At 42.4% G+C, this 18,969-nt stretch overlaps 1 protein-coding gene across 6 annotated transcripts in view; it reads right to left on the reverse strand.

Annotated features, from left to right (window-relative positions):
* Positions 1-18,969, reverse strand: part of PLEKHM3 (pleckstrin homology domain containing M3) — a 164,968-nt gene that overhangs the window by 72,521 nt on the left and 73,478 nt on the right. For 5 of the 6 annotated variants that reach the window (XM_023760706.1, XM_006082453.3, XM_023760703.1 and 2 more), the window contains one exon: positions 3,138-3,201. In XM_023760706.1, the coding sequence (XP_023616474.1) occupies positions 3,138-3,201 (64 nt within the window). Of the gene's footprint in view, positions 1-827; positions 1,293-3,137; positions 3,202-18,969 lie in introns of those variants that run through there. The other variant, XM_014462152.2, reaches the window with a different exon arrangement.

Raw genomic sequence — 18,969 nt, forward strand, 5'->3', positions numbered from 1 at the left:
ATAGTAAATATTTTTGTGCCAGAATTCTTTCAGCACCGTAATCTTTGTATTATTAGTGTTTTGTGTACTGCATTATTTTAAGATTGTATATACTTAAATTATAAATCCTCCTTTACAATGTTTATTAAATTCTTTTTTTTTCTTTCTGGAGAGAAAGATGTCTATGTTTTGTGTTTTTAAAATATAAACTAAAAAATAATCAAATTCTTAAGAGAAATTTGGAGAAACAAACCTGCCTTTAGGAAGGATATTTGTATTATTACTGAGATCTATAACTCTTTAGCTACTTGCTTTAGTTTATCTTCCTCTCCCCTGCAAAATTTATAAACTGAAATGCATGTCTCTATAGCTGTTTTCTATGAGAGAAAGATCTGTGTTTAGAGAGAACTTTGTTTCAGGGGTGAGGGGAGAAATGACTGACTGTGAAACTCCTCAGCTGACATGAAACAGGATGACAATAAGCCAGACAGAGGCCAAATGGTACAGGACAAATGGGGCTGGCCAGCTGGGGCAGGTAGGCCGGGCCACCTGCCACCACTAATACGCTCTGTCACAAAGCAACAGTATTTTTTCCCTCTGTGTGTTCCCTTCCCTTACCTGTTTATCTGCAAGAACGGTTCAGAGCCAGAAAATGTGGATGAAATTTACTCAGAAGCCAAGGTTAGATGAGGTGGAGGTGCCCTTCAGTATTGATAGCCTAGATGTAGACAGATCAAAAGCTAAATCCAATTTAACCCACCCCAGGCAGGAAAAGTAATTGAATTAAACCTCCTCTAAATATGATAAGTTTGGGGTTTTAAAGCCAGGCACAAAGAGCCAGGTTGGAGTAAATGGACACAGCGAGCTCGAGCCGCCCCGCCCACAGGGAGTCTGATGAGCTGCTGCGTTGCCTCTATCACTTTACTACTGAGGCTGAAAACTGATTAAGCTGCTTATGGGGCTAATGGTCTGCCCACCAAGATTTATGTAAGCTGCTTGGCGTGTATGGTTTGAGTATTACAAGGAAAAGAAAAGGAGATGGGGGAGACAGCAGGGTATAGGAAAGCTTTAGAAAGCAGGTTTTATTATGTCAAATAGATGTACTACTTTGACGCTCTAAAAGGAATAGGAATTACTCTGATTCTTTCTCTTCATCTGGTATCAAAACTCATTTATGAAAGGCTTCCTCAAAGAGGACTCACTTTGGAGCCCACCCGTTTTATTTTCAGCCACCTCTACAAGACCACATTGGTGCCTTTAAACATACTTCTCAAGTGATAGTCGGTCCTCAGATACTACGATCAGGTAAAGTCCTAGAAAATAGATAAATGCATAATGGGTATTTTATTATGCTTCTCCTTGAACACCACTGGGCAATCATAACTAAAAATGTATCGCTGCCCTGGCCAGGTGGCTCAGTTGGCTGGAGCATCATCCCGTACAGGGTTGATCCCCAGTGGGGATGTGTTCAGGAGGCAACAGATCGATGTTTCTCACATCAATGTTTCTCTCCCTCTCTCTCACATCTTCTCTCTCTCAAATCAATAAAAACATATTCTCAGGTGAGGATTAAAAATAATAATAATAATAAGTAAAAATCTATCCCTTTCCACCCCAACCTGCAGACTGCTTGCTGCAGCTTGATCATGCAGCGATGGACAGGCAGACCTGAAGGAGTGGAGGGAGCTGATAGGTGCAAATAGGCTTAAACTCAATACCCAAATGAAATGAAAACTCTAATGTTCTCTCAGACCTCTCCCACTAAATGCTCTAAAAGTATTTCTTTCATTTAAAACAAATTTCCTACCTTTAAGGGACAAAGAGAACACAAAAGTCTTAAGTTTAAACTACAATTAAGATTTTTTTGTCTTGAAAAATGACTTAAGGATCTGTAGTTTTCCAGTTGACCTCATTTCTTCTGGACGAAACCACCAGAGAGGAAAACAACCAACAAAAGAGCAAAATCACAGCAGTTGGAGATGTTCTGGAAGTTGTCATAATTACTTTTTAAAATTAACTCTTGAAAGAATTAATAGATATGCCTTCATTTAGTGTCTTCTTAGGGAGGGAGTTGCTGATTTAAAGGATTAAAACTAAGCTTAACATATTCGGAACTTTGGGTTGAACAGACAAATGATATTTTTCTTTCTGGTTGCTCACCTGTCAATCATTAAAAGAACATACACTAACAAAAGTATAAAAAGATTATTTTGACTCCTATATGCTTTATGTTTTATTAAAATTTACAGTCAACCAACTGTGTGGCTTGAGCACAAAGAGTTTAATAGTCACTGCTTTTACATCTTTTCTCCTCATACAATTTTTTTACTGAGATATAATTCACATACCATAAGACTTACTCTTTTATAGTATTCAATTCACTGGTGTCTAGCATATTCACAAAGTTGTGCAACCAACCACCACTATGTAATTCCAGAATATTTTCAACATTCCCAAAGGAAATCCCAGATATTAGCAGTCCCCCCTGATTCCCCTATTCTCCCAGGCCCTGGCAACCACTCATCTACTTTCCATCTCCAGGGATTTGCCTGTTTGGGACATTTCATTTAAATAGATCATAAAATATGTATTCTCTTCTGTTTGGCTTCTTTCAGCACGATGTTTTCAGGTGCATTCACATTGTAGCATGTATCAGTACTGTACTCCTTTTTATGGCCAAATAATATTCCATTGTATGGATATAAAAATTGTGTTTATTCATCAGTTGATGAATGTTTGGGTTGTTTCCACTCTTTGGTTATTATGACTATGCATGTACAAGTAAGTGTTAAAGTGAACATATGTTTTCAATTCTGTTGGTACATATCTAGGAATGGAACTGCTGGGTCATATGGTAGCTGTTTAATTCTTTGAGGGGCTTCCAGACTGTTTTCCACAGTGGCTGCACCACTTCGCATTCCCACCAGCAGTGTATGAGAGCTCCAATTTCTCTACGCCTTTGCCAACATTTGTTACTGTCCTGGAATATCTTTTTATACTAAGTTTATTTTTTCCATTATGAATAGAAATTAATTGATTATCAGGGCTTACAAAGAGAACTACCCCAAAGATGGCAGATTTCAGTGCCAAGACCACAATAAACAAAGGCACTCCCCCAGGGAGAAAAGAGAAATGAAATGGCCCCTCTGAGTACCTACCTGCTGCAGATCGGCGAGGGAATACAGGTGGATCTGTTGAAGGAGGTATTCTCTGGGGAAAATTCTGAAAACAAGGACAGAAACACACATGACCTGTGGTGCTGCCACAAAACACCCTTGTTCTGATAAGTTTTAAAGTCTCATTCAAGATCCCTTTCGTCTGCCTGCTCCCCTGTCCACCTGTACTCCTCCTCACACCCTCCGAGAAGTCGGTAATAATCCCTTTGTTCAGATCTTTTTCTTCCTAACACGGAGAGCAAGATGGAAGTAAACGTTTGATCTTGGATTTCTTCTGTAACCCAAGGTGCTAGCAGTACCATGTAACGGTCCAGGCCTGAGGGCCGCAGCACCAGATTCTTGTACCAGCCAGGTCCCTAACAAGCTGTGTCATCTCAGGCAAGTCGCAAAACCTTCTTCAGCTTCTTCACTGTGGAATGAAGTAGACTGAACTCCATTCTCTAAGTATCTTTTCAGCTCCATTATTCTATGTCTAAATTAATAGAGTTGAGTTGAGGAAATCAGTGGAGTGGCAACTTGTGTGTCTTTTGTCTACAGACTCCTATGGGTTTCATCAGTAGGGATAGTACTGCTCAATATCACATCAATGAACTATCCTCTTACATGTATAGTAACAGTATTAAAACATAGGCACAAATGGGAACAATGGAACAAAACAGTTCAAACTGGGACTCCCTGACAACGTCCAATATCTTTGGCTGCTGTCGGTTCATAGCATCTGGATAAATGACAGTGAGTGAACTTAAAAAAAAACACAAACATCCCAGTAGAATATGATAAGGATACAGTACCAAGGTATAGGTGATTAGAAACCACCACACACCACCACACACCACCACCACACACACACACACACACACAAAACAAAACTCATGGTTTTCACATTTTCTCTCTCTTTTAATGGTACTCTGCAAGTTTTTTGTGTCCTCAATGAAAGAAACCAATTTATTTAATCTTTGTAACTGTCCACTATGTGCCAAGCACTGTGCCAGACACTAGGAAGATAATTATAAATAAGACAATCATAGTATTTGAGTTCAAGAAGCATAAAATCAAGGAAGGAAGAGTACATACACTGGTAATTACAATATGTGTGGTTACTGAAAAGAGTTATGTGTTGGGTATTTATTTCTGGAATGGTCTAATGTGGTGGGTCCCAAATCTGGCCATCTCTTAGAATCACTTGGGGAGCCTTTAGAAAACCATAGGGCATAAGCCTGGGTAGAACTCAGAAATCAGTGTTAAACAAAACAAAATATCCCCTGATGATTAGGACAGCCAAAGTTTACAATCACTGCCCTAATAATCATCCAGCTCACTGGGAAATTCATTATTCAATCTTTCTATTAAGTATGCATTACTTGACAAATCCTAGAGATTAAATCATTTATCCCTTTACCCAGCTTACCCTAATATTAACATTTTACTCAACCAAGTACATTGATCAAAACTAAAAAATAAACTATTATGTAAATTATACTTTATTCAGATTTCACCAATGTCCTTTTTCTGTTCAAAGATACAAACCAGAATATAGCATTGCATTTATAGATTTTAAAAACACAGGAGCCCCCCACGCCCCATCCATGGTTTCACTGCCTATGGTTTGTTACCCCAAGTCCAAAAATATTAAATGGAACATTCCAGAAATAATTCATAAGTTTTAAATTGGGCACCATTCTAAGTAGTGTGGTGAAATCTCACACTGTCTTGCTCTGTCTCGCCTGGGATGTGAATCGTCCCTCTGTCCAGTGTGTCCATGCTGTATGTACTGACCATCCGTTAGTCATTTAGTAACAGTTGTCAGATTGACTGTGGTGGTGTCGCAGTGCTTGTGTTCAAGTCACCTTATCTTATTATTATAATTGTTCGATTTTATTACTGGCCATTGTTGTTGATTTCTTACTATGCCCAATTTGTAAATTAGACGATTGTAGGTATGTATGTATAGGGAAAAACATAATCTATAGGATTCTGTACACTTTGTGGTTTCAGTTTCAGGCATCCACTTGGGGGTCGTGGAAGGTATCCCCATGAATGGATAAGAGGGGGGACTACTGTGTGTGTGTGTGTGTGTGTGTGTGTGTGTGTGTGTGTGTGTATTCATTTGCAAGAAGACTGGAGACCCAAACATATGTGCAAAAAAGGAAACACAGGACAGTCTTTCAGTGGGACTACGACACGAGGAAATCAATGTGCCAAAATCTAATACAGGGATGGAGGGTGTTTGAGCACAGCTGAATGGAAGGCATAATCTTTGTCAAAGGCGACTGCTTATTAACAAAATCCCTTAAATAGGGTAAAATGCAAACAATGTGGCAGCAGGGCTGATAAATGGAGACAGAGTGAACCAAGTGGGTAGGCTGGAAAAATCGTTTCAAAATTAGCTTCTGCTGCTTCCCTTGGTGTGTACAAACCTGGGTCAGCTACAGGAAGAGTTACAAGAAGGAAGGCAACTGAAATGAACTGCAGCAGGGACAAGTGCAGGGTAGCATATCTATAATGTTTTGCTACTTAAAGTTTCTTCTGCTCCAAAACCAAAACATTCTATAACTGAGAACACAGGATCTAAGAATTATTTATACATTTACAAACCAAATCATACTTATTCCCTTAATAAGGTACTATAGCCAGTCAATTATCTAGTCAACAAACACTTAGTGAGGGCCGAAAATAAGCCAGGTGTTGTGCTAACAACTGCTGATATGTCAGTGACCACAGTCGATGAGCAATAAAGACAACGTCCAGTTTTTTAAAAAAATTAAGGTACTAGAGGCCGGATGCACGAAATTTGTGCAAGGGGCTTGGCCCTCGTAGCCCCAGCTTTGTCCAGGTCACCCAGAAGGTCGTCCGGAAGGACGTCCGGAAGGTCGTTTGGCTGTTGGTCTAATTAGCATATTATGCTTTTATTATTATAGAAGATAATTGACATATACCATTACATTATACAGGGTGGGGCAAAAGTAGGTTTATAGTTGTTCACATGGAAAATAATACAATTAATAAATAATAAAAGAATGAACTCTGTTTCACATATTCACAACTGTAACCCTACCTTTGCCCCACCCTGTATTAGTTTTAGGTGTATAATAATGATTTTATATTTATACACATTGTGAAATAATCACCACCAGAAAAGTCTATTTAACATCTGTCACATATGCAACACAGCATTATTAATGAGCGTTTCATGCTGTACATTACATCCCTATGACTTACTAATTTTATAACTGGAAGTTTCTACCTTTTGACCCCTTCACCCATCCCCCCTCCCCCCCCCCCCCACACACACACATCTGGCAACCCCCAATCTGTTCTCTGTATCTATGAGTTTGGTTTCTTTGGTTTTTGTTTTTCGTTTTGTTTTTAGATTCCACATATAAATGAGATTATATGGTATCTGTCTTTCTCAGCCTGACTTATTTCATTTAGCATAAACCCCTCAAGGTCCATCCATGTTGTTGCAAATGGCAAGTTTTCATTCTTTTTATGGCTGAATAATATTCCATGTATATATACACCACATTTTCTAGTTGTTTCCATAACTGGCTATTGTAAATAATGCTGCAATGAACATGGGGTGCATATAGCTTTTAGTTTTCTTCAGATAAATACCCAGAAGTTAAATTGTTGGATTGTATGGTAGTTTTATTTTCAGTTTTTTAAGGAACCTCCAAACTGTTTTCCCTAGTGGCTGCACCAGTTTACATTCCCACCAACAGTACACAAGGGTTCCCTTTTTTCCACATCCTCACCAATACTTATTTTTTTCCTTTTTTCTTCTTTTTATTGTATTTATATGAGAAGATGTATGTTAGCTGAACCTATTGTGGTAATAATACATGTAAATCAAACCATCAAGCTGTATATCTTAAACTTATAGTGATGTATGTCAATTACTTTTCTTTTTAAAAAATTGTTGACAGTATTACAGATGTCTCCCATCCTCCCCCCCTTTACCCACCTCCACCCAGCCCCTAACCGCCCCCCCCCCCACCACCTCAGGTATTTTTTTTATTTTTAACAATGGCCATTCTGACAGGTGTGAGAATTGTCTAATTGTGGTTTTGACTAAATTTCCCTGATGATTAGTGATCTTGAGCATCTTTTCATGTAACTGTTGGCCACGTGTATGCCTTCTTTGGAAAATATCTATTTAGGTCTTCTGCCCATTTTTTTAATAAAATTGTTTGTTGTTGTTGTTTGCTATAGGGTTGTATGAGTTCTTTATATACTTTGGATATTAACCCCTTATCGGCTATATGATTTGCAGTCATTTTCTCCTATTCAGTAGGTTGCCTTTCGTTGTGTTGACGGTTTGCTGTGCAGAAGCTTTTTAGTTTGATGTGGTGCCACTTATTTATTTTGGCTTTTGTTGCTTTTGGTGTCAGATTCAAAAAAACCATTGCCAAGACCTATGTCAAGAAGCTTATCGCCTAGGTTATCTTCTAGGAGTTTTATGGTTTCACATCTTATGTTCAGGTGTTTGATCCCTTTGAGCTAACTTTGTGTATGATGTAAGATACTGGTCCAGTTTCGTCTTTTGCATGTGGCTGTCCAGTTTTCCCAACACCATTTATTCCAGAGAATGTCCTTTCCCCATTGTTTTTTCTTAGTTCTATGGTCATAATTTCATGTACCATATGTGTATGGGTTTATTTCTGAGCTTTTCCTGACTAGCCTAGGTCCTTCTTGCTTCCAAACAGTTCATGCTTCTTCTCACAATAGTTAACCAACTCTGGGCACAGTCATCCCTAGTATTCCTCCTAATACTTCCTTTTGTACAGCTCAAGTGAGCTGTGCATTTTTTTTTGGTGGTTCTATGAATGTAAATGTGTTTCACAAGTGTTTAGTTTCTCTCTCCCTTTAGAAGAGACGCGGACCCCCTCCAGCAACACCTTATCTACTGCGTCCTCTATCACTCTGCGGTGTCTAACACTACAGAGGTCATCACAGACGTAAAGAATTGGAAAATGCAACATATGCAGACAAGATAAAGAGACTGAGCTTATTGTGTCTGGAAAAGATGTTGTGTCCAGATTTAGTGGTGGCCATAAAAAATACAGACTTTTCGTACAGATCATGCCCATCAGCTCTTTTTCTCCCTGGAGGATGGATATTGTAACATGAAAGCACCGAAGTCAAATGTGAGAATCAATTTCCTGAGAGGGAAGATGGAGAGATATCATAGTGATGCCTTTTACTGTAAGTAAAATGAGGAAAAGATTTTGCAGCTATTTAGAGGTAGGCACACGCTCTTCTGCTTAGAGGAGGGTAGGGGCTCGAAGGCAGGGTCAGGTAACTTAAGGCTCACTCCTGCCTCAGCTTCCTCCTCTTTCCCATGCCTTGTCCTCAAGGCAGACTGATTTCCCCAGATATTCTCTGAATATCTCCCTCAGGCAGACACCCACAGGGGTGCGCAGGGTAAATAATGACATGAGCCAAGCCCAGAGAAGCCTCACCACGTCCCATCTGGGGGGCGCCCGGGATTTTCCCTGCTGTGGCTTAGAGGCACAAGCCGGCCCTTCTCCCTTCTCCCGGGACTCCCAGGGGCCAGTCCCCTTAAACTATGCGCGGTGGCAGGGGTTGTGGAAGACCCTCAGGCCCAGGCATGCTCAGGTAGCAGGAAGCTGTCTGGGGCGGATCTGACCAGGAGAGGACGAGGCTCCGCAGGAGATGCAGAGATAAACTTGCAGCCACTTCAGGGACTGCCTGGGGAGCCATTCATGTCCAGGAGGCAACGCTCTGTCCCCTTAAGAAAGTCAGCTGGGCACTGATTTTTTTTTTAAAGGAAACTTTTATTTTTTTATTTTGATTTTTACTATTAATGCAGTCAAGGAAGAATGGATGATGATTTACATTGTTTGTCAGAAAACACAACATGTGGTCAGATCTCTCATGAATTTAATGCAAACCAAGTCCAGCCTTATGACCTCTGTGACGTCACTATGGTGAAAACCTCAACCCGGGACCTAAAACCAGCGCATACGTGTTTCATCGCAGTAAGGAGATGCTGGGTACGTGACATGCGACAAGCATCATGCTGGGCCCTGGAGCAGGTGGAGCTTTTCTACTCTCAGGGAATATGCAGACCGGTGGGGCCAGCAGACGGAAGCCAACAGTTCCAGGCCACAACAGGGAGGGCTGCGCTCTGAGTCGCGCCTGCAGGGGTGGGGGGCAGACGCCTGCAGATACCTGGTCAGGAAGGGCTTCAGACAACCGACCAGTCTCCACTTGTTCAGAGGAACACAGAGGACAGTTCGTCTAACAAGTGGAGGGACGGGCATTCCAGGTAGAGGTGGGGAAGAGCAGAGAGGCCGCGGGAGCACACTGCTCCCAGGGAACCGCTGTCTGTGAGATGGAGCTGTACCTGGGTACATTTCGGGGTGGTGGGGGGGATAGGGTATGAGCTTAGACAGACAGGAGGTAGCCAGACACGAGACGCCGTGAATTCCCTAAAATAGGGTGCCGGAGAAGTGCCTCAAGCAGGAGAAAGACATGGTTAGATTTGTGCCTCTAAAAGATCACCTACGGCCCTGGCCGGTGCTCAGTGGTTAGAGCGTCAGCCTGCAGACCAAAGGGTCCCGGGTTCGATTCCCAGTCGTACCTCGGTTGCAAGTTCCACAGCCTCAGTGGGGCCAAGTGTGGGAGTCAACTAATCGATGTGTCTCTCTCACGCCGATATTTCCCTCTCTCTCCCCCCTACTCCTCCCTCCCAATCTCTCTAGAAATCAATGCAAAAAATATCCTTGGGTGAGAATTAAAAAAAAAAAATCACCAATGGCAGAACGGGATGCAGGAGGAGTGAAGGGATGGATAATTTTTTTGGTAACTTAGGTGAGAAATGATGGAGGCCTGCAAAGAATTTAAATGGCTGCCAGGGGGCTGAGAGAAACCTCCAGAAAGATAGGTGTCTGTAGCAGCATCCACACGTCATGATGACTGACAGGAAGCGAAGGCCGGGAAGGCGTGTGGGATTAATCCCGGGTTTCCAGCGAGGTCCACCAGGTAAACGGCAGCTCCATGTACTGGGCACAAGGAAGAGCAGTTGTGTTTGGGGAGAAGGGGAAGCTCATTTCGGGGCAGGGGACTGGACCTGGCTGTGCAGTGGTGGGAGCTCTGTGCGCCCCAGCCCACAGGTGTTAGGTGAAGCCAGGAGAATGAACGACAGGCCCGGGCAGCACACATGAGGGAAACAGAAAGGCGGGACCCTGGCAAAGCAGGACTATTTAAGGAGCGGCCGCAGGAAGAAGCCCAGGAATTAGCGTCCTGACAAGAGGAGAAAGAGCAGAAGAGCCAAGGAAGGGGAGAACTTCAGGAAGGAAGAAGAGGGTCAAGGGCAGCAAAGGCCACGGAGAGGTCAAATAATAGGAGGAAGACCCTCAGGAGGCCCGAAAGTGCTGGATTTGGCAAACGGGATTCATGAGTGACCTCAGACAGAACGGTTTCGGGGGAGGGAGGGGGGAGCCAGACTGAGGGTGAAGGGCTGAATTATTACTCTTGTAAGAAGCTGACTTTAAAGAAGAGAAATTGGGCCGGAGCTGAAGAAGGCTGTAGGACTGAGAAAGGATTCTTTCCTACAGACGGGAGAGACTTGGCGTATTTATATGATATTCATATGATAAAATGAAGAAGCTAGTGCAGAAGCTACAGATACAAGAGTTGGGGTAACTGGGAAGGCCTAGAGGGAACGGGTGTGGATCCCCTGGAAGCTCTTCCAAATACTTACCCTGCCCGAGTTTTCTTAATTGAAATGCTTCAAGTTTTTGCTAAAATGTTAAAAGGTAATTACTCATTTATCTTACGCTCCCTCCAAACGTCAATGTATTAGGAACCAAAGCTACAGACGCACTGACGCTACCTGACTCAGCAGTCGGCACTGCCTTTGCTTTCTGATGAGACTGCCGTGTTCGGGTGTTCTGTCCATGAAGTGACCTCGGTGTTCTGTCCATGAAGTGACCTCACTGCACCGCAGGCCTGTTAGTCATCAGGGCTGACAGGCTCTCGGCAGGCCAGCCCCGAGGACAGCCCTGCTCCTGCCAAAGCCAGTTCATCGCTCGGTCCTGACACCAGACAAACTTGAGGGGAGTCGGCTCTGCACTCCACTCGCCCATCACTGGCAGGTGGCACGGGCAGGGCCTCTGACACCGAAGAACCAGGAAGCAAGCTGCTAAAGGACCACGAAACCCAACCCGCACAATCACTCCCAGTGCCAACATGTCTATTTCATCACCTTTAGGACTGCCTGGCACACCGAGATGGTAACGTAGGCTTCATTATAGATTGCTCTAATGAGAAAGGTGAGAGAAGATGAAAACTGAGGGAAAAGATCATATATGATTCAGAGCCCTTACATTACGCAGTTGGCACTTGAGGTTAAAAATGCAGAGATAATTGCCTATGAAATCAAAGGCAGGAGTCTTTACAAAAGAGGTAGGGGGTTCCTCCTTCCATTTCATACCAGGACACTGAGTCAAACACATCAAGACTCATTTAACCTGACTAATTTCTGAGGACTTCAACTCGGCTCCCACAAGCCTGATGCTCACGAGAGAAAAGGAACTAAGTGGGCTGGCTCTGAAGTAGGCAGACCGTTTGCAGGATTTTGATGGATTTAATGACATCGCCATTTCCCTGGAGCTCGGCTCTTAGAGTTGCACAGCTGGCATGTAAAAACCCACCGATTACCTGGAGAGCATTATGCCGAGTGAAATAAGTCAGAGAAGACAAGTACCATATGATTTCATGTATATGTGTGATCTAATGAACAAAATAAACTAACAAAGAGCAGACTGATAGCTGTCAGAGGGGAGGTGGCTGCAGGCTGGGTGAGAAAGGTGAAGGGATTAAGCAAGAAAAAAAGACTCAAGGACACAGACAACCAATATGGTGCTTGCCAGAGGGAAAGGGGATAAATGGTGATGGAAGGGACTTGACTTGGGTTGGTGAAACACACAATACAATCTACAGATGATGTGTTGTAGCACGTGCCACCTGAAGCACGTATTTTATTAACCAATGTCAAATAGATAAAAACCCAATGATTAAAATTATGGAAATATCACAACACATGTGATAGGCGATAGGCTTTAAAGAACCTGCCACCTCTCTCTCCCCCTCTCCACACACACACACACAGGAAATGAAACACATCAAAGGAAAATCTCTAATTTTGATTCTAAATCATAAGGGCCTATAGGAAGACTATGGGTAGAGGTGCCTAAGGAATAATACAGAAAGGAAAATCGTTTATTCGTGTATTATTACTGTGTTTTCCAGGAAGAGGTGCTCCAGGGTGGGTAATTTGTACCGAGTTGAGAGCCTCGGTGTCTTTCCTTTGCAGGGCACAGGCGCCCACACCAAAAGCACACAAACCATTGCGAAGCATCCCTAGCGAGATGCAATTTGGTGTTCTTGCTATGAGCTGTAGGCCTTCCTGAAATAGTTACATTAGGCTGGATGTGGACAGGACTCATATGCCCAGCCGTGCTCCCAGCTAATGGAAAAACAATTTGAAATCAAAGGCAGATATTTCGATAGCAACCCATGTGGAAGAAACAAACTTCAATCATTTTTTTCTAGGTAACTCATTTTGCTAGTCTCATTGGCTGAAAAAGTGGCAAGATCACATCGGATATTACATCTTGGCAGATGATTATGGGAAATAAGGGTCTCTTTCGCCCGCTCATTCAGAAATTGTGCTTAAGTTTCTTAGCAACAATCTCCCTGGAGTAGGGATACTTGGGAAGTCATTTTGGTTGTGATTATTCCGGGGTCTGGTGATAACGGTGAGAGATTATAGGACAGTTAGTAAAGATCCTATCTCAAATTCTTACGGTATTTTTTTTAACAGTTCCTGCAATATGTGTTATTTTTTTGTTGTTGTTTTTTAGAAAACAATTTTAGATAACTTATGTATATTTAATTTAATCTCAGAATAAGATAAAAGCACTTTCTAACTTTCTGAAGGATTTCTGAAGTAAAAGGCTATGTGTATATTATAGTAAAATTAATATATAATTTGTCCGTTCTTTTTCAAAGTTTATTTAGGTGTTTAGTTTGAGTGACAATGCCTTTTTTAGAGTCTGCAGGCCCCTTTTAGAGTGTTGATGTTGGTATGTATATAACTTGCTGAGTGAGATCTCTAGAGAACATGAAGGGAGAGGAGCTACGAGGAGATCAGAAGGTTGGATGACTTGAACACTTTAGTTCTAGAGTCATCCAAGGGAAAGGGAATTCTTGATGCAGAGTGAGAATGACTGCTTTCGAAACTATCAAAACACCATTTTCACTCAGTGATTCATGATATTTAGGCAAATAGTAACTGGCATAAAAAGATACAGTATACTAAGTGAAGGGGTTGGGTTAAAAGTAGCAAGTACAGTATAAAGCTTAGAGGAAAACATCTGGAAGGATATGCAGCAAAGTGGTAGAATAATGAGTGGCTTTCTTATTTTAGTTTTCTATAGTGAACAGTATTTTTCTTTTGTAATAAGAAAAAAAAATAAGTTTGGCCAAATTAAGTGGGTGGATCTTGGTGATAGTACTTTATTCACTGAATTAATTTATTGAACAAGTACTGATTAGCCCCCACTATATGTCAGGTATGGTCTAGGCCAGTGATGGCGAACCTTTTGAGCTCGGCGTGTCAGCATTTTGAAAAACCCTAACTTAACTCTGGTGCCGTGTCACATATAGAAATTTGTTGATATTTGCAACCATAGTAAAACAAAGACTTATATTTTTGATATTTATTTTATATATTTAAATGCCATTTATCAAAGAAAAATTAACCAAAAAAATGAGTTCGCGTGTCACCTCTGACACGCGTGTCATAGGTTTGCCATCACTGGTCTAGGCCCTGGGGAGACAGCAGTGAACAAAACAGATAAAAAGTTGTGCCCTTTTGTAGCTTACATCTGGAGGGAGGAGAGGGAGACAGACAAAATACCACGCTATGTGGTAGTAAGCAGAAGGAAATAAGCACAGGAAGTGTGTGACAATGGTTACAAATTAAATTTTTTTTTTCAAATTAATGCTCCTTTTAAAAAAAATTTCAATTACAGTTGACATACATTATATCAATTTTAGGTGTACAGCATAGTGATTAAGCATTTATATACCTTACGAGGTGATCACTCTAAGTCTTGTACCCATTGGACACCATACATAGTTATTACATATTATTGACTGTTCCCTATGCTGTACTTTACTACTCATTGGTTGCGATTTTAAATAGAGCGGCCAAAGATGCTTCATTAAGGCGAGCTGAGGAAAGACATGATGGAGGTAAGGAAGCAAGTTATCTGGGCAGGGACAGGGGAGGCGAGGGACAAGGGAGCCAGCTTGGTGTGCTCAACAGGAAGCCTAGTGTGACTGGGACAGAGTCAATGAGAGGCCATGGGGCACGGGGCCACATAGGACCTTGGCTTTTACTTGGAGCAAAAGGTGAAGCTATTAGATCATTAGGATCAGGGGTGGCATCATCTAGTAAACTCTAGCTGTGGTCTTAACACATTGCGGACGGACCACGAGAACTCTGGCTTCATATTACACAGTGTTTTATAAAGTATCATACTTTAAAAAGATATTAGCTTGTAAGGACCTGTAATAAATAACTTCAAAATGCAATGGGTATTTAATTTTAAAGCGTGCCTATAACATTTATGTAAAACGTTTTTTGTACTCTTTCAATAGAAACTGATCTGGCCACTGGGTAAAGCTAGCAATAAAACTACCGATCTGCAGTTTAAGAGCAGACTGAAGGGAGAGACCAGTACTGCAATAATTCAGGGGCAAGACTGGCTTGGACCCGGGTGGTAGCAGTGGAGGTGGTGACGAGTGGATATACTTTGAAGGGGAAACTGACAGGATTTGCTGATGGGCTGGGTGTAGAATGTGAAAGGAGTTCAGCCTGCACACCTGGATGGATGGAGGTGCCAGTATGCCCGAGGGGAAAGCCTGCAAGAGGAACAGTTAGCAACAGGAGTCGGGGCAGGGATATCGGGAGCGCAGGTTTGGACACCTTGATAGGAGGCCAAAGGACACATTAACCTTTGAACATAGCCTCCCTCCAGTGAACTCTAGAGAAAGACAGCTCTCCCTGGGGGAACAAGGGAAGGAGGGGAAAGGGGGTCTTGGTAAATCAGGTGACACTTAAGGGGATTCCTCTAAGAACTTAGCAAGCTGCTAAATTTTGCTTGAAGGACGCATTGAGATTCTGACAACCCCCGTGCACACTCCTTTTTTTTCTGGTACTCACCAGGATACGTAATGTTAATAACAATGGGAATCTTTGTGATAGATATTTCTCATCATTCAGTAAAGCTGATATGTCACTGAGAACTAATGCTGGATATAAGTATAACTTCAAACAAAATGTGAAATCAAAAACAGAAGAGGTGGTTTCGGCGGTAGAAGAATCACTTTTCATACTCTCTTCAGACTCCCAATTAAGCTGTTAAATTGTTTCTGAATGGTCTAAGGACTAAACTTGACAAACAAGTAGGACTAATGTACTAGTATTCCCCAAACTGACCTGATTCTGCTCTAAGCAACTGAGAGAATAGGCTTAATATTGACTATTGGCCTCAACTAGTGTCGGAGAGAAACCAGTTTTAAATTATATAATATAAATTTGACTTTGGAGTCAGTGGGCTCCCCAGGTCCCCAAATCATGTTTTGATAGAGACTGGGAAACACACAGCATCCACATTCATTTCTAGGATGTCTTTCCCTGGACTGGGTGATTTCACTTCACTCAGAAGAGAAAATATGACTTAAATCAGGATTTCTGAAAAGCTGGTCCAAACAGCTGGTATCGGTCTGGTGATGTTTTTAGTAGTCCAAGATAAAATGAGAAGAAAAAAAAAAGAAGAGTAGAATAAAGTTAAATCTATTTGATTTTATAAAGCTGTCTATTTTTTTTTTTAGTGTTACTATGTTCTTTTATGAAATGATAGTAAGAAACGGGTGACAATGTTTTACGTTTGTTTTGGCTACAGACGTTTATATACGACAACCCTATAGATATCGCCACATGTTTGTTTTAAATGTACAGGTCTGTGAAACGCAAAGGTCTGGTCAACACCGACTAGAGAGACCGTGCTGAGCCATGGTCATGCCTACCCTGCAGGACTGGCTGAGCTTGGCAGAGAGCGCAGGGGTGCCATCAGCCAGCCCACCTCCCCACTCCCTGCCCCTCCCTGCCTTCCCTCACACTCTCCCAGTGGACCTCAGTCGAGGCTTCAGGAGAATTAAAAGCAGTTCCTCTTCAGAGCCTGGAGACCTCTGGACATCACCCTCACCAATGGCAAGCACGCCAGGGAAAGAACGTAGCAGCGATGGGAGCCTCAGAAAACCTGGTTCCGAGCGTGGACCCTCCTGCTCACCAGCCCCGTCACCTCAGGCAAGTCATGTAGCATCTTCGAGTCACAGTCCTTTCTCTTCTGTCTAAATACCACCTGTCCTACCCATTCAAGGGGGTTATTGTAAAGAACAAATAACATACTTATGGGGAAGTTCTTCTTAACTGATGAAATCATGATTACGTACGGGCCCAGGTACCAACAGCCATAACTGAAGTGGGCTGGGACAGGAAAGCCAGGGCAGCCATTATCTCACAGCACATGGCACTGAGTCTGGGGAGACAGCAGGGGCACAGAGACCACAGCAGAGTGGAGGGGCCAGGACCTCAAGCTGAGGGCTGCTCGCCAGACACAAGAGAGGCCTTGCAATCAGAGCTTCCGGTTTCCTCAGAGAAACCAGATGGCCAGCTTCCCTTTGTGTGTTCGTGAAAACTCCTGATTATTGAAATGTTAGCAACTGTTTTAACACATTGTATTCGGGTAGTTTTCATCAGGCGCTAACAGGTGGCGCGGCCATTTTTGCTAATTTTTTTGCGCAAATGGCAACGTTCAGTAAAATTATGATAACTTTAGTTTACGTATTTATACGTTACCCGCATTCTACTGCTAGTCTATAAAAAAAAAACGTATTAATACGTGTCCTGCTCTCTACTTACTCCCAGTCAACGTAAAAACGTATAAATACGTTTCCTGCATTTAACAACTTTTTAAAAAATATGTTTATTGGTTTCAGAGAGGAAGGGAGAGAGAGAGATCGGAACATCGATGATGAGAGAGAATCACTGATTGGCTGCCTCCTGCACGCTCCACACTGGGATCGAGCCCGCAACTCAGGCATGTGCCCTGACCAGGGATCAAACCATGACCTCCTGGTTCATAGGTCAACGCTCAACCACTGAGCCACGCCATTTCAAAAATAGGGGGCATCCCTGAAAGGCCATGTCTGAGGGCCAAACTTGGCCCCGAGGTGCCCTTTGTGACTTGATGTGCACATTTATCCCACTGCTCCTGTGTTCAGTGGGACACTCAGGGCTGGGCCTTCCCAAAGACCCCCCCGATGGCTGCTGCTCCGAATGTGCCCTGACAGTGCTTCCACTTTCCACAGTTCTTCATGCACCTTCACGTGCGGACACTGTAAATAACTCTTCTCATGAAAAGTGAACTAGGCCTTGAACCAGTCCAGCAGGGTCGCCATCTGGGAGTCCTCAGAAACGGAACTGCCAGCACTGTAAACATTCTAGACTTCATGGAAGACACTGACTTTTTCTAACTAATTACCGCTGCCAGTCAAGATTTGCAGTATGAGTTCAAGAACAAGGCATTCATTTAACAACAATAACAAAAACAGTGAGGATGAAAACTGGCCGGCCATCGTAATGAAAGGCCTGAAAGCAAACTGTGACTTCCCTAATAAGGCGACGACCAAAGTTGGCTCCCTGGCGGGCGAGCGCCAATACAATTAATCAGTCTGTTTTCAGTTTTCTCACGACAGCAATATTAACAGTTTGCTTTATTCTGTTTATATGGTGCTGACAAGTCTTCAGCATGTTGGGCCTACTTGCTGGAGATTAATGGCTACTCCTCTACCGAGGTAAAAACCAGGCAAGGAGAGAATGCCTTTTACGACCAGATAAGAGCTGGATTTTCTTTGCTCTTTTAATTTCTATCAAGGATATGTAAGATCAGTAGGGCCCAGAGGTTCTCCTCACTGTTTAAACTCTTCCATTCTCGTTGTATCCCCAGGGGACACAAAAGGAACCTTGGATATTGCTGTCGGGGAAGCTTCTCATCTCTAAAGGAACTGCCAGCTAATTATTCTAAAAAGTCAGATTCCATATAAAAGTGAACGATAGGTAAGAGATGACCTCTGGCAACAGGATATTAGCGTATTAGGTGGGCAATGGTTCTCCTTTGTATCTGTGGCTATTTTTGTAGACACCGAAGTCGGCAGAATTGATGTTAAGTATGGCCCAGCCCAAAAAATCTTAGACATCTTTCACTAAATAGTCATATTTCAAAATTAGTAAACATGATTTGAAGTCATTCAAGAAGACAAATCCCCATACTTCTCCCCCCGCCAAAGGCTGTAGAAAGAATGCTTGTTACTGGTATATTTTACTCTGTGCCAGGTTGGAAAGACATGGTAACCTCAAGCCTATAAGTACAGAGAAACTACAATAACAAAATTAATTATTTGTGTGTGAAGTGCAAGATATTAGAGAATATCTTATAGAGCAATATAATGAACCCGATTTGGGCAGATCCTGAATTCCATACTTGTTATTTAATAATTTGTCTTGTGCGAAGGTTCGACTGGGAAGAAACAGACAGATCAGACAGAAGGATACTGCAGTATCCTGAGACTAAACCAGGTGCTGGACTGGAAGTGAGGAGGAGAGGACAGATTTGAGACTGATCCCAGAAACAGAACCAACTAAATACATCTT

The sequence above is a fragment of the Myotis lucifugus genome, unplaced genomic scaffold, assembly GCF_000147115.1.
Source record: "Myotis lucifugus unplaced genomic scaffold, Myoluc2.0 scaffold_3, whole genome shotgun sequence".
NCBI classification, from domain to species: domain Eukaryota; kingdom Metazoa; phylum Chordata; class Mammalia; order Chiroptera; family Vespertilionidae; genus Myotis; species Myotis lucifugus.